Raw genomic sequence first — 21,777 nt, forward strand, 5'->3', positions numbered from 1 at the left:
AGCAGACTTAAAATAGATATGAGAATCTAGTCATAATCAATTAGCACTGATTATTTAATAAATAAGCCATCATCTTTTATGTACTGGTTCTTTTAGCTACATAAAGGTCTTTATTTACAAGCACCCTTAAGCATTTGGTACTAAAAACACCTTAATGCAATTATCTATCCACAGCCCATTTAATAAGGCCAGTTCAAATGGAAGCGGAAATATATCAGAAGAAAAGCAATAGCAAGGGTGTTTCATTAAAAGTCTTTATTAAGAAAATATACTTTATTAAATATCACTTTATTTCGTATTCTTGATGCCATGTTCTTATAAAACGTCCCCTACTTCTTTGACACTAGTATCACCAAAATGTATTATTGAAGAACACATAAGAATCATGTGCTATATTAAGGAAAACAAGTATTAAAAAATGTACTTACTCTTAGCCACTCTACCATATTCTCTTCGATTTCACTATCAGCAGAGATGTCTAATATAAGACGTCGTGTCAAATGAGCTTTGTGGTATCTCATAAAAACATCCTTATTTTGTACGTATTTAAGTACCAACAGCTGCACAGAAAACAATGCTACTTTCAATTCATGCATATTCTTGGCCATCTCTCTGAGACCTTTCCATAACCCCAATGTTAAAATCCCAAAATTTACCGAAGCCTACAGAGTTAGAAGCCTGCTGAACCACCCAACTCTGAAAAATGACTCGCCCCAATATCCTACTTTACTACTTTAAAAGTTAGCACATTTGAGACTGTAATCAAATCACCTTTTAGTTCCTATAAACATTAATTTTATGGATTTAATAAATAATGTAATAAAACTTTACATGAAAATTAAGGGTTATTCCCAAAATTTCTCTTCTCCATAGCCTTCTCACTGTGATCTGACACTAATCTTCTAAGCCTTTTGTCTATCTTTTCTATCTTTACTTCTTTATCTTTTTCCTCTTTGCATTCCTGGGCTTATAGCATATTACGCTAACACCCAGGAGACAGAAATGCAAGGTACTAACTACACTCACTCATTCCAAGTTATCTATATCTAGCTCTCACAAAGAAAGAAGTGACAAACTTCCAGACTCTCTACTGTCATTTCCCCTTCTTTGTCCTTTAATGGGAGCCAGCATTGAATACCTTTAAAAGAATCAAGCAAGGGAAAGAATTAAACACTATTTCCCTTTTCTAGAAGCTACAAAATAAAAATTTCCAAGAAGAGAAATAACTGGCCTGGAGAGCTCTTACACTATCAAATTCCACAACATTCCACAACATGAACCGCGCTCACAGAAAGTCTCTTCAGCACCACACAAATTCCCAGTAACGTAATTACAATTTGTGAAACTTAAGAAAAAAAAATACATACCACTTCTTTAAGCTTTGCTTCAATCTCTTCAGATGTTAGTTTTTTGCTTAATGGGGTTTTTCTTAGCAACATGTCACAGTAGTTGGCAAGCAGCTCAGGGCATTTTGATTCAGGCTGAGTTTTTAACCCCACCCTAAAAAACAAATTCAAAGCAGTTGATGAAAACTGACTGATATCTGCACATATTTTTTTCTAAAGCAGATTTTTCACAAATTTCCTTTGTATAAATGCAGTGATGAGCGCTAAAAGAACGATGAACAGACGATGAGGGTGCACAGCTGAAGGAGACACTTTCTCTCAGGTTCCTGATGCTGAACCTGCAGGACCCTGGGAGTGAGGCCCACAGATATTCTGTGGGCCAGATATTCTGTGGCCAGGCAATGCCCTGCCCACTCTAGTGGCCTTGTCAATGATCTTTACAATTTTTATTCAGGTACTTACTTGCTAAATACTTTTGAAAAAACTGTAAGTCCTTGCATTTTATAAGTTAACATTTAAAACTTTTCATTAGTATGTCAAGAAAAAACTGTTCCTTTGCTCTCTGGAATGTAACCCACATAACCTACATCACAGTGATGTGATACCCGTCACCGATTTTATTTTTTAATTTTTATTTTTTTAAAAGATTTTACTTATTTATTCATGAGAGACACAGAGAGAGAGAGTCAGAGACACAGGCAGAGGGAGAAGCAGGCTTCATGCAGAGAGCCTGATGTGAGACTCGATCCTGGGACTCGACTCCAGGATCACGCCCTGAGCCAAAAGCAGGCGCTAAACTGTTGAGCCACCCAGGGATCCCCCATCACTCATTTTAGAAAACTGTACACAAACTTTTCTTAAACAATGAAGAACTCGTATCTCTATTTTATTTTGCCAACAAAATTTAAAAACCAGTGTACTTTTATGGTTGAAAGTCTTGCATATATTCTTTATCCTGCTTCTCTAAACTACAATGTGAATAAATTTAAATCCAACATTTTAGAATTTGTGTATATAAAATTTAAGTGTTATTTTCCCAGAATTGAGCTATTCACATTATTTTAAGTACACAACTTACCAAAACTTTTTTCCCTCCTACTTAATGAATCCAGAAATTACAACCAATTTTACTTCTACTCTTTATAACTGTATGTCTAGCCCTGAAGAATCTTATTCAGGTAAGTAAGTAGATCAGACTGCAAAGCTTTTTTTTTTTTCTTTTTAAGGATTTTATTTATTCATGAAACACAGAGAGAGAGGCAGAGACATAGGCAGAGGGAGAAGCCCTGCAGGGAGCATGATGCAGGACTCGATCCCAGGATCCTGGGATCACAACCTGAGCCATAGGCAGACGCTCCAACCACTGAGCAACCCAGTTGCCCGGAAAAAAGCTTTTCTGAACTCAACTCGTTGAGAACCTCCTGAGTAATTTGCTTAAAAAATACATACAGATCTAACAAAAAGGGGTTATTTTTAGTAATGCATCAAAGTAACTATCAATTGGGTGGAAAGCCAAGAACTGGGAAATCATGTGACCTCCAAAAGGATCTGGTACCTAATTATTAGAAATTCATTTTCTGACCTCAATCCCAATGTTTCAAAATATTCCTTTCTTATGCAGCTTGGAGGCTTTTCATGTTTTGAGGCAACACACCACAGTAAGAATAGAGAGAGGTGTGCTTTTCTTTGTAAAGCAGGGAAGATTAATGGTGGGAAGAAGTGGAAAGGGCAGATCATAATGATAGCTTCCACCAACGGCTTCAGCACAGAGGAGGCAGACTAGAGGCAGAGGACCAGCATCCACACTGGCAGACTTCAGGAAGGTTTTCTGCATCCAAGCTGAAGACCACTAACTTACTTCTCAAGAACCCCTCTATCTCTTCCAATCTATTGGCACTGTTACAAAGCTCGGCTCCTGCAGTAACTACTGCCCTAAGTTAAGGGTAGTGCTCTATTTATCTTCCTTCCTCCAATTCACTCTGCTGAAAAGTAGTTAGTTCATCAACGTTTCTTTGAAGGTAGTGTCATTTCCTCTTTGGTGGCTGTTTTAAAGCCTTGTTTGTTTGCAGTTTTTAGCTGTTTCATTGTGACATACTTGGGAATGGTTTCATCTGCGTTTATCCTGCTTGAGATTCAAAGAGATGCCTGAATCTAAGAGTTGCCATCTTGCAATAATTTTGAAAATTTCTGGTCAATCCCTCTTCAAATACTGCTGTGTCCCCCTTTTCTGTTCTCTGTGATTCCAATTACATCTTGCTACAGATATTCTGGCTTTCCCCAGTTAACAATTTCCACCTATTTGTCTATTAATATGTATTATTTGTTACTATTTCTTATTTTCTTATTTATTATTACTAAGATATAATTCACATATGATTTATGTCCATTAACACAATTCAATGTTTTTAAAGTATACCTACAGACTTGTGCAACCATCATAATGAAGTTTTGAAACATTTTCATGATCCCCAAAAGAAACCCTGTACGCATTAGCAGTCAAATGTCATTCTCCAGCTATCCCTCCCTGCCAGTGCCTGGCTACAAGTAATCTACCTTCTGCCTTTATGGATTTCCTTATTCTGAACATCTCAATAAAGGGAATCATACAATATGTGGTCTTTTGTGACCGACTTCTTTTCCTTAGCATGATGTTCTTAAGATTCATCATATCATAACATATACTGGTAGTTCATTCCTTTTTTATTGTGGTAAAATTTTACCATTTTAACTATTTTTAAGTTTACAGTGGCATTAAGTATATTCATAATGTTTTGCAAATATTACCAAATATCTGTGTGCAGAGCTTTTTCACTATCCTAAACAAAAACCCTACACCCATTAAACAATAAACTCCTACTCCCCTCACCCCCAGCTGATGTCTATTTTGTTTTTTATATCAATGAATTTGCCTATCCTAGATATCTCATATAAGTAGAAAGATACAAAATGTGTCCTTTTGTATATAGTTGATTTTACTTAGCATATTCCCAGGGTTTCATTCATATTGAAGCATGTAATAGAATTTCATGTTGTTTTATGGCTGGATAATATAGCATTGCATGAATATACCACATTTTGCTTACCCATTCATTAGACAATAGGCATTTGGGATTTTTCCTTTTGGGGGAGCTATTAAGAATAATGCTGCTACAAACATTTGTGTACAAATTTTTGAGTGGGTGTACATTTTTGTTTCTCTTGGCTATATACTCAGAAAAAGCATATAATGCAAGTCAACGGCCATTCATTATCAAAACTTTTAACAAGCTGGGATAAAAAGCAATCTAATTAAGGATATCTATGAAAAGCCCTCTGCTAACTTTGTACTTAGTGATAAAATATTAAAGGTCCCCCCCTCACCAAACTTGACAAAAAGGGCAGGGATGCCCACTCTAACTACTTTCATTCAACACTGTACTTAATAATCCTAACCAGTGTACCAAGGCAAGAAAAAGAAGCAAGTGGTATAAAGATCAGAAAGGAAGAAGTAAAGCTGTCTGTTTATGGATTACATGATTATTTATAGACAAGTCTTAAGAAATCTACAAACAACTATTAGAACTGATAGCTTTGACAAGGTAACAGGATATAAAATTAATACACAAAAATCAATTCTACTTCTATATTCTAGCAAAATACTGGAACATCAAGTGTTCATGGAAAAAAGAACAAATTATACTACTCGACTTACTACAGAACTATATTAATTAGGACTATGTAGTAATGGCCTACAGATACCCAAATAAATCAATGGAATAATATAGAGAGCCCAGAAATACACACATATTTTTTAGGTCATTTGATATTTGACAAAAGGCACCAAAGCAATGCAGTGGGGATGGAAAATATTTCCAATAAATGGTGATGAGAACACTTGCTATCCATATGGAAAAGAAAAAAAATCATTAAATTTAACCCCCTACTTATAAGTATTCATTAATTAAAGATGGATCTTAGAACTAAATGTGAAAGCTACAATTATAAAGCTTCTAGAAGACACAAAAGATTATCTTTGTGTCATATAGAAATCGAGGTTTTCTAGACAAAACCAAAAAGCAAGAACCATAAAAGAAAAGCAAGTACCTCTCAAAGAATCTATATACAGACTACCAAAGAACCTTTATAGCTCCCTAATAAAAAGGAATAATGCAATGGAAAAAAAAAACAGGCAAAAATGCAGAATTGATATTTTATAAAGGAAAATGTAAGAAGGCCAAATAGTACAGGAAAAAGTGCTCAGCAGCAACAGTCATGAAAGAAATGGAATTACAACCATAATGAGATCATCACTACATACTTCTAGAATGACTACAATTAAAATGACAACTCTAAATGTTGGTAAGAATGTGGATCAACCAACACTCCCTTGCTTTACTGGTGTGGGGGTAAAGCAGTACCAACAGCTGGGAAAAGAGGACCACTGTGATTCACAAAAACAATGGATGAAAGAAGCTTTACACACAAAAGTACGTATTGTAGGATTCCTTTTAGATCAAGTCCTCGATCAGGCAAAACTGATCTATGCTGAAATAATCACAACAGTGGCTACTCCGGAAGGAGGCGAGGTAGGATCACATGGGATGTGCATGGGGGATTTTCACTGTCATCTTCACAGGTCTGGGGCGGGGGGCACATCTGTGAAATCTCACAAAACCGTACACTTAGGATTTATACACACACCAGTGTGTAAATTTTATCTGAAAACCTAAACTGACACCAAATTCCATTCATGACTACATACTGAAGTGTTCAGGGAGTGAAAGTTACTGGTGCCTGAAACATCTTTTTTTTTTTTTTTAAAGATTTTATTTATTCGAGATTCAAAAAGATTAAGAACTTTTTCAAAAAAAAAAAAAACTTTTTCTACGTAAAAAAGTAAGATCAACATTTTTTGGTCACCATGGAGAGAATATGAAATTATAATTTGAGACTTTTTAATATTCAAAGGCAGCATTAAAAATCATAAAAGTAAAAAAAAAAAAGAATAGCAACAAAAATCAAATCTAATAGTTTTAGGGAGATAGGGCACTATGCATACCCAATAATGTATAATACACTCTGAAAAAGTTAAGAATTTTAAACATGATTTTTAAAAACTTACCCTTTCTGCTTCAAAGGTAATTCAAGTTTAAATATGGTAGCATCATTAACAACTGCTTTATATGCCTGCAAAGAATTTACAATGAAATGAACATTATTTTTAATATTTAAAATACAGTTCAATATTTTAATGGTGTCTGTGTCCTGATAGAAGTTTTTAAGTCATGACTTTAGCGTGCTCCCTCTCACATCAGGACTATCATTATTTTCACATGGAGGGTCTCAACAGTGCCTGACAACTACTCTGTGCACATACTCTCCCAGAACATCCTTCATACACTGCCTTTCCCTTCAGCCTCTTACACTTCCTCCCCTGTGAGACCTAGAGCTGAGAATGTGGCTCAGTATTGTTAATAAAAACTCCCCACTGAGTGGGTTGCCCGACATGGGACTTGATTCCAAGACTCTGGGGATCATGACCTAAGCCGAAGGCAGACGCTTCACTGACTTAGCCCCCCAGGTGTCTCCAAACATATCATTATTTAAATCTTAACATTTTCTCTTGCCTTTGCTCATCTCCAGCTCCTGTGTCACTTCTTTCTCTCAGCTAAACTCCTGGAAGAATTACCTAATGCATGGTCTCCACTTTTTCTACCACCACTCCTATTGGAAAAACTCTCCCAACCAGGCTTTCGTACCACTGCTCAATTTAATCATTCTTGCCAAAGTCACACACAACCTCCATGCTGCTGAAGACAAAGCTTAATCCCCACCTTAACGGACAAAACAGCATTTTAAACCAGCACATCACACCCTCCTCTGGAACTTGTCATCTACGATGATGTACTCTCCTGGTCATTCCACCCGTTATCCTCTCTCTGCATGAAAGCTGGTTCTTCATCTTTCTCCTAACAAAAATGACAGTGCCCCAGGCCAGTCCTTGGATCTTTTCTCTTTTCTTTTTTTTTTTTTTTTTTAAGGGTTTTATTTATTTATTCATGATAGTCACAGAGAGAGAGAGAGAGAGAGAGAGGCAGAGACACAGGCAGAGGGAGAAGCAGGCTCCATGCACCAGGAGCCCGACGTGGGACTCGATCCCGGGTCTCCAGGATCGCGCCCTGGGCCAAAGGCAGGCGCCAAACCGCTGCGCCATCCAGGGATCCCCTCTCTTTTCTATCTTTACTCAACACACTGGTGGTCATGGCCAGTGTCAGTGCTTTAAATGCCACCCATACGCTAAAGCTCCCAAATTTATTATTTCGGGTCTATTCTTTCCCTTACATGCCCAACTTGACATTGCCACATGGATGGTTTAATAAACATTTCGAAGTTAACAGTCCCAAACTGAGTTCCTAATCTCCTTACAGCCATCCCTCCGAAAACCTGCTTCTCCTTTGGTCTTCTGCATCTCAGCAAGCATGTGCTTCTTAGCAAAACAAAAAACTGTCATCCCCAACTGTCTCTTTTTAGCACATTTTACATCTGATTAATTAGTAAATTGTGTATAGTTTGTTGTCATAATCAGCATTCAACCAATTTTAAAGACCCCTACCCACTATCATTCTGGGCCAAGCCTCCATCATTACCTATAAATGAATTATTTAAATAGGTTCTTAGCCAATTTTCTTACTTCTTCTCTTGACCCCCTTTAGTCTTTTGTTTTTTTTTTTTTTTTCAGCAACCAAAGGATCCTGTAAAAATGCAAATCCTATCCATTCTGTTCAAAACCTTCCAATGACTTTCAATCCTACTCAGGGTGAAAACCAAACTCCTTCCACAGCTCAGTGTCTCACATGACCTGGCCTCCTATTACCTCTCAATCCACTCAGGCCACAGTGACCTTTTTCTCTCCTGTTCCTGGAATAGGATGGGTATATTCCTGCCTTACAGCTTTTGAATCTGCTGTCCCCTCTTCTCCCAGATAACCACATGATTTTATTTCCTAATCACTTTCAATGCTGATTCAAATGTCCCCTCCATGAAGGCTTTGCTGGCCACTCCATTTAATATTTCAAACTCACTGCCTCCATCCTCCCTTAACTTCTTTCCTACTCTCTCTCTACCTACAAACAGAGTGAGAAAAAAAAAAACCCTACTGGAGAAAGTTGATTGTCTTTATAGAGCTACAGAAAGGAAAAAAAAAAAATCTAACTTGGGAAATAAGAAAGGTAGATGAAGGTGAAAAAATGGATGGTAATTTTTAGAGATAGGTTTGTGATATTTATGATGTTTAAAAAGATAAAACCCGGGGATCCCTGGGTGGCTCAATGGTTTGGCACCTGCCTTTGGCCCAGGGCACGATCCTGGAGTCCCAGGATCGAGTCCCGCGTTAGGCTCCCGGCATGGAGCCTGCTTGTCCCTCCTCCTGTGTCTCTGCCTCTCTCTCTCGCTCTATCATAAATAAATAAATAAATCTTAAAAAAAAAAAAAAAAAAAAAAGATAAAACCCTGTGGCTCAGTTAAGCATCTGACTCTTTTTCAGCTCAGGTTGTAATCTCATGGTCCTGGAATTGAGTTCTGCGTTGGGCTCTGCACTCAGCAGGGAATCTGCTTGAGAGTCTCTCTTTCCTGCTTCCCATCCCCTATGTACACTTTCTCGCTTTAAATTAAAAACAAAAACAAAAACAAAAACAAACAAACAAACAAAACCTTAAAAAGATAAAACCCTAAGGATAATACTATGTTTTATTATTATCATACGAATAAGGACAGGAAAAAGGATAAGAGAAGCAGGATAAATGTGACATAATACCCCGGAGTCCTATGAAAAGAGGACAGAAGAATCTAAACACTACTTAGGGACAGGATGTGGGGGAAGGCAGGGTATCAAGAAAGTTCCAGAAGTGTACTTTGAGGTGGGTCTTAAAGGATAGATGAATAGATACTCAATTAAAAAAAAATTTTAAACATTCCCCCAAAAATGAGGAAGAGAACAATTTTCTTCTTCTTCTTTTTTTTTTTTTAAGATTTTATTTCTTTATTCATGAGAGACACACAGAGAGAGAGGCAGAGACACAGGCAGAGGGAGAAACAGGCTCATGCAGGGAGCCCAATGTGGGACTTGATCCTCCAACCCCGGATCAGGCCCTCAGCCAAAGGCAAACACTCAACCACTGAGCTACCCAGGCATCCCAAGAGCAATTTTCTAGCTAGATTCTAGTTCATAAGCATAACTAATTCTTATAAAAAACATATAACCAACCAAATATAATAAAAATGACTGTCCTCCACTGATAAAAAAAATCTGAGTTGTTAGGTTTTTAGTTTGTAATTTAGTAGCATGTTGCAAGCTTCTCTTTAAAAGTAAATTATGACAATAGTGTTAATATATAAGAATATATACCTTATCTCTTGCAGTAAGAAATCGCGGATCATCTTGAAAAGCTTCCTTGACGAGTTTACTAAATCTATTAAATAATGTAAGTAACTGCTCAACATATTTCTCAGAGTCCTAAAAATAAAATATTTTATACTCAATTGAGTTTTTAAAAAAGAAAATACCAAAAATGACAACATATAAACGTAATTTTAAGTAAGCACTATAGCTCTAAAATTTGGGAAATTCTCTGAAAAATTTTTTCTTGATATTCAACAGTGTTCCAACATTATTGTTTTGTCATCAATTGCTATTTTAAATATCCAGTCCCATATTTTAAAAACCCTGACATACATCCATTACTGCTATTGAGGAAACTTACAGTAGTAATAGTTTCAGCAGCTGCTACCATATCTGCCAGGCCAGCACTAATGATATGTTCCTCCAAGTCTTTCAACATTGGCTCTATCCCATTGGGAACTTTGTCCATCAATGAAAACATTAAATGTAATTCTGAAACGACAGAATGCATTCATGTAATCATCTCATCCATCAAACTAAATTTTCTCTTTGATTTGTATCTTGGGTCTAGAATGCCTAGGATGGTAAAAGTCTGGAGAAATATTAGTTGGAAACTGAGAACCTTAACAATATTCTGTGGGTACAATTAGTTTAAAGAGTTGTTATACCAAGTACTATAACCTACTGATTACCTTCTCTGTCTAGCCAAAATTATTTTTAAAAGAAACTCTAATTAAAAGTAATCACACATCACAAAATCTAACTCCTCTTAAAAAGCAAGTCATTTGACCTTCAACTCCATGGAATATTTTTTATTCAAAGAAGGACAAAAGTTTATGCAGAAGGGTAATATATTCCATAAAGTAGATACAATATTAAATACATAGCACCACATCATCAAGTGGCAAAAAAAAATCATATTAGACTATTCAAAGTAATGATTATAAAAGTGTATTTGAGATAACATAAAACTATTCAGAAGGAATTTTTCGGGGTATAAAAGCACCTTCTCATGTTTTGCCATTTAACTGATCTTCACAAAAATCTTATTGCACAGAACCGTTACCACTAAATAAGTCCTTTTGAAGGGAGTCCAACATGGATCAGTAATAACTATTTAGCTTGGCAAACAAAAATTCAAATATTTCGTTTATGCCCATGAGCTTTTTCACTACCAAACCACAACTGTATGAACCTAAGTGAACTGAAATACATACTTTAAATGAAACTAGAGATTAAATATGACCTTGCAAATATACACAATGAAATCCGGAGAGGAATACAATCAAAGTGTTAAAAGTTATTATCTCCATGTAGTAAGAATATAGGTTATTTCTACCATATTCCTTTTGGTTGTAATATATTTGCAACCTCCCAAAATATATCTTGATTAAGAAAACATGTCAGTAACAAGAAAGTACATTTGCAGAAATCTTAAATTGTAACATATTTTAGGGGAGAGGCACAAAGATCATTAACATGTGTATTACTTTCTACAAATATTCACCACAAAGTTCCACAAAAAGTCAACTACCTCATTCTATCCTCTCCCAGATGTTTATCATTTAAATTCGTCTTTAAAAGCAGAGCCTTACATCTGAGAACAAACTGAAATCCACTCCCATCCTCTACACACAAGTACTGATACCTAAGGGGGGAATGTTTAAAATCTAAGTTTGTAACTGTCTTTACAGTACTGCTGTGTCAAATATTTTATCATTTTCTTTAAGCACAGTTTGCTGTAACAAATATACCTATGTATAAAAGGATGATCTAACAGCAACTTATTAAAAGTTATCTGCTTCAAAGATACTTCTTAAAAGATTACGAGAACTTTATGAGATGTTTTACCTACTTTCAGTTTCATTTCGCTTGATCATGCCTTGGCACTCTGCTAAGATAGTCTCTTTAAAGGATGTCACCAGGGCATTTACACAGCATTCCATGAGCTGAAATATATAAAAAATTGGTCAAAGCTACTGTAAGCACAAACCTATTCCACCCCACTTTGCTTTTTAGCTCCATAAAACCATACTGTTCAACAATAGCAAGAAATTAAGTATAATGAAAGTAGATTTTACTTACTTTTAGTATAGGAACATCGAAGATGAATACTGTATACTAATTTACTAAGGTATATTTACCCCAAGAAAAAGGCTACAGAACTTATGTTCTCTTTAGAAATTTTAACAGAAGTCCCCAAGGAGAGGAGGAAAAAAAAAAAAACTGAAAAATATGCAAAACAAAATGAGAAAAATAAACTTGGATGAATTTCTATCTGGAGAGGACATGTGTTAAAATTAAATTCTAAAATTATAAATACAGTCATTCAACAAACCATCCCTGGATGCCTACTACGTGCAGGCACCAAAAGAAGTGGTTAGGAGAAAAAGAAAACTAAAATATAATCCCCGCTTTGGAGGAGGAGCACTATCTAATTAAGGATAAGGAAGAAAGGAAACATACACTAATATACAACTCAGTTTAAAAATAGATCTGCCCTACGACCCAGCAATTGCACTGCTGGGGAGTTACCCCAAAGATACAGATGCAGTGAAACGCCAGGACACCTGCACCCCGATGTTTATAGCAGCAATGTCCACAAAAGCCAAACTGTGGAAGGAGCCTCGGTGTCCATCGAAAGATGAATGGATAAAGAAGATGTGGTCTATGTATACAATAGAATATTACTCAGCCATTAGAAATGACAAATACCCACCATTTGCTTCAACGTGGATGGAACTGGAGGGTATTATGCTGAGTGAAATAAGTCAATCAGAGAAGGACAAACATTATATGGTCTCATTCATTTGGGGAATATAAAAAATAGTGAAAGAGAATAAAGGGGAAAGGAGAGAAAATGATTGGGAAATATCAGGGAGGGAGACAGAACATGAGAGACTCCTAACTCTGGGAAACGAACTAGGGGTGGTGGAAAGGGAGGTGGGCAGGGGGTGGGGGTGACTGCGTGACGGGCAGAGAGGGAGGCACTTGATGGGATGAGCACTGGGTGTTATTCTATATGTTGGCAAATTGAACACCAATAAAAAATAAATTTATAAAAATAAATAAATAAAATACAACTCAGTTAAGTGGCAGAACACACACACACACTTACATGCAACAAAAAAACAGGAACTACGTACTTCATTCTGAGGTAGTAAAAAAGGTCTCATCTACAAGATGAAATCTAAATTGAATCTTGAAAAATAATCACAAGTCCAAAATGGACTGAGTATTGTAGGAATAAGAAGCTGAATATAGCAGGGAATAAACAGAGACTGGAAGAGAAACTAGAAAGGGAGGCTGGAGCCAGATCATAAAGGACAATCTATGGTTTGGGATTTTATTCTATAGGTAGGGTAGGGAAGAAAGAATCAAAGGTTTTAAACAGAAGGTCAATGCAATGAACTTCTATTTCCCCCAACAGTAGACTGGTCAACACGGCTGTTGAAATATTCCAAGTAACATGGCCAGGGTCTGGTGTTCTAGGCGATCCTCAATATAGTCAACCCCATCCATCCCACCCCCCCACTGTCCCTCCGGTCATATAATTACATATTCTTCTTGCAGGCATCAAATAAAATGAATAGGTCGTGAGCACTAAAGCATGGCACACTAAGGCTGGTATTTATCTTAAAAAGTTCTTTGTTAAAAATTCTCCTTGGAATTGACATGATGCTGATAACAACTGAAGCTAAATTTGGGTAACGGGGATTCATTATATTATTCTGCCTACGTTTTCAATGTTTAAAAATTTCTGTAATAGAAGTTTTTTTCAGGTGCCTTTTTGAGAATGATGCTAACAACCAACTTACAACCCATGGATGTCAATTTTCTAAAAGAAACAATACACACAAAAAGTCGTTGAGGAAGTTCTGCCTTGCCAAGGTGGGAAGGTCTGTCCCAACTCCTGAGTCATCTCCTCCTGTACCAGCTCTGGAACATGATGGCCGAGCACTCCCGCCCGCGGCAGCGAGGCCAGACTGAGAACAGGTCAATCTAAGTACATAGAACTAAGGGGGAAGAGAGAGAACATGCAGTCGGAATGAGCCCCATGCCTGTCACTTCATCCCCAGTTTCTACTTCACTGAAAAGTCACACTTGAACGTAAAGTGTAGTAGTCCAACTTTTACAAATTCCAACAATCCAGCGTGTTTCCAACTGTTCTGAATTGTGTCAACGGCTATAACTGGCTTTAACAACACAGAACAGAAAAAAGAAGAGTGCATCATACATGATAACACTGAATAAGATTTCATAGAACGTTTTAGATATGTACAAATAAGCGCCGTGTCTACTAAGCCACAAAACAAAATGTCTTTCTTACTGTGGGTTACAGTGAGGATGAAAAGGAGGACAAGATAACTGAACAAAGTGAGCAGAATCTACTATGTGCTTAGATGACAGGAGCTAGGGAGTCTGTTGAGGCAGTTTCTAGTTTGAGAGAACTAATTCTAATTACTATCACAGGTATCTTTTAATGAGCACTTACTCTGTACCAAGCATTGTGCTAGTGCTTTGCATACATTATCCTATTTAATCACACAGCCACCTTATAAAGCAGATACTTAACACATAAGGAAACAAGCTCAGAGAGGCTAAGTGTTACACAGGTCACCAGGTCTTGTCAAGTGAGGCCAGGTTTGTGACTCCACAGTCTACAGTTTCTGTTACTAAGTAACAGAGCAAGCATATACTTAGTGATGGCTACATGCTGAGAACAGGCTTAAGTGCTGTAATGAAAAGAGAAGTATAAAACATGGTTTATACCTTCAATAATCTTACAGTCCAGCTAGGGACATGTAAGTATATATCTAAAACTTGCGTATAATTCCCATATAACAGAGGAACATTAAAAGAAATTCAACCTGCAAAGATGTGGAAATGCATCCATATTATATACTACCAACTTCACGAGGGCAGAGACTATGTTTGTCCATAGCTGTGTATTCATGGCCCCAGGCACAGCTATAATTTGCTACTAAATCTAGTGGTAGAAACAAGAGGTACAGTGGGAATTCAAGTAAGAGGAAACTAATGAATTTGCAGTGACTTTATCACAAGATGGACTATAAGGATTCTAAAGGATTTAAACAGGTAGAGGAAAAATAGAAAGTAAAACACTAAGAAAACAAGTTAAAAAATTCTTAAACATGAATCCAAGAAAAAAAATGAATAGAATATTAAGAATGAGGAAATATTTACTGGAGTAGAATGACTCTTGCTGGACAGTATTAAGTTAGAAAAATAGGTTAGGGCCAAATTATGGAGAGTGTTGAACATTAGATATAAGAAATAATGTTACTATGGTTTCTGAATAAAGAAGTAAAATAATGAAAGTGATGTTTATGAAAGATTAGACTGAACTCAAAAAAGAAGAAATATAAATGGTCTGTAATAATAAAGATGCTTAGCCTCAGTAATTTTTAAATGCACATAAAATATTTATTTATTTATTTATTTATTTATTTATTTATTTATTTATTTATTTATTTATTTATTTATTTATTTATTTATTTATTTATTTATTTATTTATTTATTTATGATAGTCACACAGAGAGAGAGAGAGAGGCCGAGACATACGCAGAGGGAGAAGCAGGCTCCATGCACCGGGAGCCCGACGTGGGATTCGATCCCGGGTCTCCAGGATTGCGCCCTGGGCCAAAGGCAGGCGCCAAACCGCTGCGCCACCCAGGGATCCCCCATAAAATTTTTTAAAAATCTAAACTAGGAGTTTGTCACAATTAATAGACTGACAAAACCCAGATTAGCAAAGATAAACAGGCACATTATTGATGAAAGTTAAGAATTACTACCTTTCTGAAGATCGGTTTGGTATTATTATGTAGCCATTTGTAAAAGGTGCATACCCCTGGCTTCAGCAATTTCATTTCTAGTAAATTCCATTCCAAGAGAATGTCACATGTGTACACAAAAATATTAAAGAGATAAAGGCATAGAAGGATGTCCTAGGAAATACTATTCATAAGAAATAAACTACATAATAACAATAATGAAAATGCCCATTATTAGAGAATACATTAGGTACATTTACTAAATATATATAATAAAATACATAGACATTGGAAATCATGTTATAATAAACTTCTGTGTTTTATAGGGCAAAATATGCATGATGTCATAAATTTCTTTTCAAAGATGGAAATAAGGAGGAAGGAAGGAAAGAAGGAAGGAAGGAAAGGGAAGAGGAAAGGAAAGAAAACAGGCAACAAGCAAACAGAACAAGATGAGGATCACGGCTAAAACCGGGGGCTGGGGTTCATTGTACAGTTTTCTCTACTTTTATAAATATTTGAAAACTTTCCTAACAAGGCTTTTCTTTTAAATAAGGAGATTAATTATGATATAAATCCCCAGGAGATGAAAAATCCTTTAGAGAACTATTCTATGTGGGCAGAAAGGGAAACTGCGAGGTGGTTTCTCCTTGTTGCAAATGAGTCTTATCTTATCAAGAAGGTCAGTTCCGTGAGGGCAGAGACCACGTTACTTCTCTTTCATATTTCTCTCCCATCATTTACCAAAATACTATGTACAGAATCAACCCTAAATATATACTTTTATTTGTAAAATACATCTCGAATGGAAAGGGTAGTGATAAACGATCTCTCTCACCTTGTATTCCCTTTCTGTCTCCTTTTGCTAGCTTCCGTGAAGAAAAAAACTTTTTTGCCACATGCCATCAACTCCTGTATTTTTGCCTGAGATGAGCACAACTTCTAAATCCAGAGAAATCTCTCCCCAGAGGTCTGCAAGGTGAAACACTTTAACTATCAATGTGCTTGATGTTTTACCTTCCTCTATAGCAAAACTCTTCAAAGATGATGCCTGCCATAAAACACAGCGGGCACTCAGTATCTGGGGAATGAATGGATGTATAGGTCTGTGAAGATGAAAGGCGGGACAGGGAGGCTAAGTGATGTAGTAGAGTCTTCTTTTACTGGTATTCAATTTGTACAATTAAATTCCACTTCACTGAAACTTATTACAAAGCAACAAGAATGGTTCTAATTTTTTGTTATTTAAATCTGTACAAGTAATAATTTGCTTTAGCTCAACTCTAAATAGGAAATGAACTAAAAACTATCCTAGGTTTCTCCACTTTAAGATTTTACTTTATTATTATAAGGTCTTCAGCCATATACGGATACCTGTAACGTTCTCAAGAATTAACTTAATCTATGCACGGTAGGTTATTCTCAAAATTAATTTCCCTTGGCCTTTCTAGCTTGGTTAATATTTCTTTATTTTATTTACCATTATACCTAGTGGTACTTCCTTCATTTCTCAACTACTTACATAGCAACCATATAGAGCAATGAAGACTCAGACTTACTCACCTTGACTTTTTCGAAATCACCCTTAATATACTAAAATACTAACAGTTAACAAATACTGTCTCTAATGTTTATAATCTGTGATTTGTGACCAGGGTACTAACTTAGCTTTTTTAATCAATGTTTCATGTGAACACTAAGATAGTTCCTAACTGTCTTAGAATCAGTCACGTTCCCCAAACCTGAGCTCTAACAGTAAAAACTACCATGACAGGCACAGTGTTTTACTAAACTCTGATAACACATGTTGGGTATTATACCATTTTACAGTTAAGAAAATAGATTACAAAGGCTGAATAACTTGCCAAAAAGCGCACTGCTTGTAAAATGACAACAAAGGAATTCAAATCCTCACCTGATTCCAACACATATGCCCCTAATAAAAGAATACACTCCTTCCCTGTCAATGCCTTGGTCTTTGTGAAGTGATGAAGACTTGCTACCACCAATCCATTCTCTAGTCCCTTACTCTGCTGTATAAACAACCTATTTTATTTTAGTGTCACTCTGAAGCCAGGAACCAAATCAGTATTATTACCCACAACTCACACAAGGCCTAACATATTTTAAGTGCATAATAAATATTAACTGAATGCCCCCAGGGAATGCCAAGGTAAGTAGGACAATCACCTAAAACACAAATAGTCATAGAAAAAGTTTTATTGGGATCCCTGGGTGGCGCAGCAGTTTAGCGCCTGCCTTTGGCCCAGGGCGCGATCCTGGAGACCCGGGATCGAATCCCATGTCAGGCTCCCGGTGCATGGAGCCTGCTTCTCCCTCTGCCTGTGTCTCTGCCTCTCTCTCTCTCTCTCTCTGTGCGACTATCATAAATAAAATTAAAAAAAAAAAAAAAAAGTTTTATTTTTTATTTATTTTTTTAAAAGATTTTATTTATTCATGAGAGACACACACAGAGAGAAAGATGCAGAGATACAGGCAGAGGGAGAAGCAGGCTCCACACAGGGAGCCTGATGTGGGACTCGATCCTGGGTCTCCAGGATCACACCCTGGGCTGACGGCAGCGCTAAACCGCTGAGCCACCTGGACTGCCGGATAAGGTTTTAAAGTTACTTCAGTTTAAATCTTTTTCTCACTTCTTTATTATTGTTTCACTTTCTTCTGTCAATCATGTCTCTCCAGCAGACAGCTCTGGAGCCTTTCTCCTAGTTTTATTTATTTATTTTTTTTATTTTTTATTATTTTTTTATTATTATTTTTTTTTCTTTCTCCTAGTTTTAAAAACACTCTGCTGCTCATGTGCTACAGGATCATCCACCGATAATCAAGCTTATTAGAACTGTGTGCGTAACTGGATCTGAGTGGGGCTCTATAGTGGTCCTATCACCAAAACCCAGCACCCTGGGCTCCCAGCTTCCAGCAGAACACTCAGCCACTCAGGACTCTTGCACTGGCTGACTTTTCAGGTTCTCCACTGAATTACAAGAATGTAAGGCTGCTTTAAGGGTTACCCTCTAGATAAATCAAATTCTACTATATTATACATGCTTCAGACACATACACAGACACTGAAGCGTGCCCGTACATGTGCACAAAGATGCATAAAGCATCTGATCCAAGCCTGGGCCCTCAGCTCAAGCTGGGCTCATTAAAACCTCGGAGCGAGACTCCTATCTTCTCTCAGGTCACAAACTGAAGGACAGTCTGGCAGCAACCATAGCCCCCACTTCAACAACAACAACAGAAACACTAACACTAAATCCAGATAGCCTTCATGTTAATGTGATCCTTGCACTTCCCACAGTGGATTTTAGATGACCTAATACATTTACCTTTTTTGTCTGAGATGTGTTCTTGCTCCTTACAACCAAGAGTGTGGACTACACATGTGTGAGTGCCATACACATATTCAAATTTATGTATCAGACTTTTTGATTCTTCCTTACACAGCTCCTACGTGCTTATTCACATTATACTTAGGAACTCAGGACCCAGAATTGGACTTAATTAGATGCCCAGCTTCACGATGTCCTGGCTGTCTGAGGTTAACCTCCTGCACTGTCTGACCCTCAGTTTCCTTACTTATAAAAGAGAAACAATGACAGCACCTATGTACTAGTTCTCCCTCCAAAAGACATCCTCAATCCCTCCACTGCCATCAACACCTCTCACTTATAGTTCATACTTCAAATACCCAACTACAACACAAATGCTCTTTCATAATATGAAAATTAGGTCATATCAGCTCTTTGCTTAAAACCCTTGAACAGCTGCCCATTGCACTGAGCTCTTGCTCCCTCTCCCCTCTATTTGGAGCACTCGCGTCCCCTCACCCACCACACTGTGGCCACACTAACCTTTTTCTATTCCTAAAACATGCTATGCTCATTCCTGATTCACAGCTTGTACACTCGCTCTTCCCTCCATCTGGAGAGCTTTCTCAGGATTTTTGCAAGACTATATCCCTATCATTTAGGTCTTAGCTCCAATATCACTCCCTGAAAAAGACTTTCCCTGACCATATTCCATAAAACAAAAGTGAGCAACACCAGCACCAATTCACTCTCTATAGCATGAGTCTAATCTGTAAAGAACCACTTACACTGGGACACTGAAAGGACTTGGCACATACTTCCCTGGGTGCTATTAAAAATATAATCAACTGCTTGTACAGCATAAAGATTTGAGAGACAAACAAGAGCTGAGACAGATTGAATGAAAAAAGTGAAACTCCACTATTTACAGATAAGATGCCACCAAAAAACTGTCAGAATAAACAAATTTGGTGAAGCTGCAAGATATAAAATCAATATACAAAAATCTGTTAATTTCTTTGCACTAATAACAAACTATCACAAAGAAAATAATCCCATTTACAACTGCATCAAAAAGAATAAATGCCTAGGAATAAATTTAACCAAGGAGGTGAAAGAACTGTATACTGAAAACCCTAACACACGGATGAAACAAACAGAACACACGAATAAACAGAAAGATGTCCGCTGGTCATGGAACAGAAGGGTAATAGCATTAAAATGTCCATACTAACAAAAACATACACACTCAATGCAATCTCCATCAAAAGTCCAATGGCATTTTCCACAGATAAAGAACAAACAATCCCACAACGTGTAGAGGACCACAAAAGACCCAGCAACAGTCAGAGCAACCCTAAGCAAGAAGAACAAAGCTGGAGGCATCACCTTCCTGATTTCAAACTGTATCACAAAGCTCTAGTGTAATCAAAACAGTGTGGTAACTGGCACAAAAGCCGACACAGAGATCAACAGAGCAGAACAGAGAACCCAGAAATAAAACCACACATATATGATCAATCAATTAGTTCAGAACAAAGGAGCCAAGAATACACAATGGGGGAGGACAGTCTCTTCAATAAACAGCGCTGGGGAGCAGTCCAGGTGGCTCAGCGGTTTAGCGCCCCTTCGGCTGAGGGCGTGATCCTGGAGACCCGGGATGGAGTCCCATGTCGGGCTCCCTGCAGGGAGCCTGCTTCTCCCTCTACCTGTGTCTCTGCCTCTCTCTCTCTCTCTCTCTCTCTCTCTCTCTCTGTGTCTCATGAATAAATAAAATCTTTAAAAAATTAAAATTAAAAAAATAAACGGCACTGGGAAAACTGAACAGCCACATGCAAAAGAATGAAACCGCACCACTACCCAGCACGATACTCAAAAATTAACTAAAATGGGGTAAAGACTTGAACATAACACCTGAAACCACAAAACTCCCAGAAGAAAACACGGGCTTAGGTAAGCTCCTTAACATAGGTCTTAGCGAGGATTCTTTTGAATATGATACCAAAAGCAAAAATAAACAAGTAGACTACATCAAACCAAAGAACTGCGGCCCAGCAAAGGAAACCACAAACACGATGAAGAGACAACCTAGTAACGGGAGAAAAAGCACTGCACATCATGTATCTATGAGGAGCTAATACCCAAAATAAACAAAGAACTCCTACAACTCAACAGCAAAAAATAAACAATCCAAATGAAAACTAGGCAGAAGATCTGCGCAGATGGTTTTCCAAAGAAGACACACAGATGGCCAACAGACATGGGAAAAGATGCTCAACATCACTCATCATCAGGGAAATGCAAACCAAAGCCACCTGAGCTATCATCTCCCACCTGTCAGAATGGCTAGGACCAAGAAGGCCAGAAATAACAAGTCTTGGCCAAGATATTGTGGAAAGGGAAGCCCTGTGCACTGCTGGTAGGAAGTAAAATGGTGCAGTTGCTGTGGAAAACAGTGCGGAGGTTCCTGGAAAAATTAAAAATAGAACTACCATATGATCCAGCAATTCCATACCCAGGTATTTATCCAAAGAAAATGAAACAGTAACTCCAAAAGATATATGCAGTCCCACGTAAACTGCAGCACCCGGCTCCACGCTGTGTGTAGAGCCTGCTTAATTTTCTCTCACCTCCTCTCCCTCTGCCCCTCCCCTGCTGCAGTGTATAAGCTCTCATTCTCTCTCTCTCTCAAAAACAAACAAACAAACAAACAAAAACTATGAGAGGAATATCCTGAGAGTAACTTTTATTGACTATACAGGATGTCAAAATCCCTTTGGGGTACAAATGTTTATTCATTAAAAAACGGGACCCTGCTTTCATTCCTAAAATAAGAGAATGGTTTAGTGTTAGGAACTCTGTCGATGTGATTTACTGAATTAGTTCAATGGAGGAAAATCCCATGTGCTCAAATCCACTGATG

The 21,777-nt window shown here is 37.3% G+C and overlaps 1 protein-coding gene and 1 long non-coding RNA gene across 4 annotated transcripts in view; one reads left to right on the forward strand and one right to left on the reverse strand.

Annotated features, from left to right (window-relative positions):
* Window positions 1–21,777, reverse strand: part of CUL5 (cullin 5) — a 95,639-nt gene that overhangs the window by 16,404 nt on the left and 57,458 nt on the right. The window contains 6 exon segments of the mRNA XM_038536286.1: window positions 429–560; window positions 1,368–1,500; window positions 6,448–6,512; window positions 9,730–9,837; window positions 10,085–10,215; window positions 11,579–11,672. Coding sequence (XP_038392214.1) covers window positions 429–560; window positions 1,368–1,500; window positions 6,448–6,512; window positions 9,730–9,837; window positions 10,085–10,215; window positions 11,579–11,672 — 663 coding nt within the window.
* Window positions 5,661–19,801, forward strand: LOC102156093. 3 transcript variants are annotated; one of them, XR_005359339.1, is made up of 6 exons: window positions 5,661–5,812; window positions 9,744–9,805; window positions 13,506–13,719; window positions 16,392–16,501; window positions 16,875–16,933; window positions 18,316–19,801. It is a non-coding gene; the product is annotated as an uncharacterized LOC102156093 (long non-coding RNA). The 3 variants fall into 3 exon arrangements; XR_005359338.1 differs by lacking the exon at window positions 16,875–16,933 and having other exon boundaries at window positions 18,316–19,798; XR_005359337.1 differs by lacking the exons at window positions 16,875–16,933; window positions 18,316–19,801 and having other exon boundaries at window positions 16,392–16,736.

This window comes from Canis lupus, chromosome 5 (genome assembly GCF_011100685.1).
Source record: "Canis lupus familiaris isolate Mischka breed German Shepherd chromosome 5, alternate assembly UU_Cfam_GSD_1.0, whole genome shotgun sequence".
Classification (NCBI taxonomy): domain Eukaryota; kingdom Metazoa; phylum Chordata; class Mammalia; order Carnivora; family Canidae; genus Canis; species Canis lupus.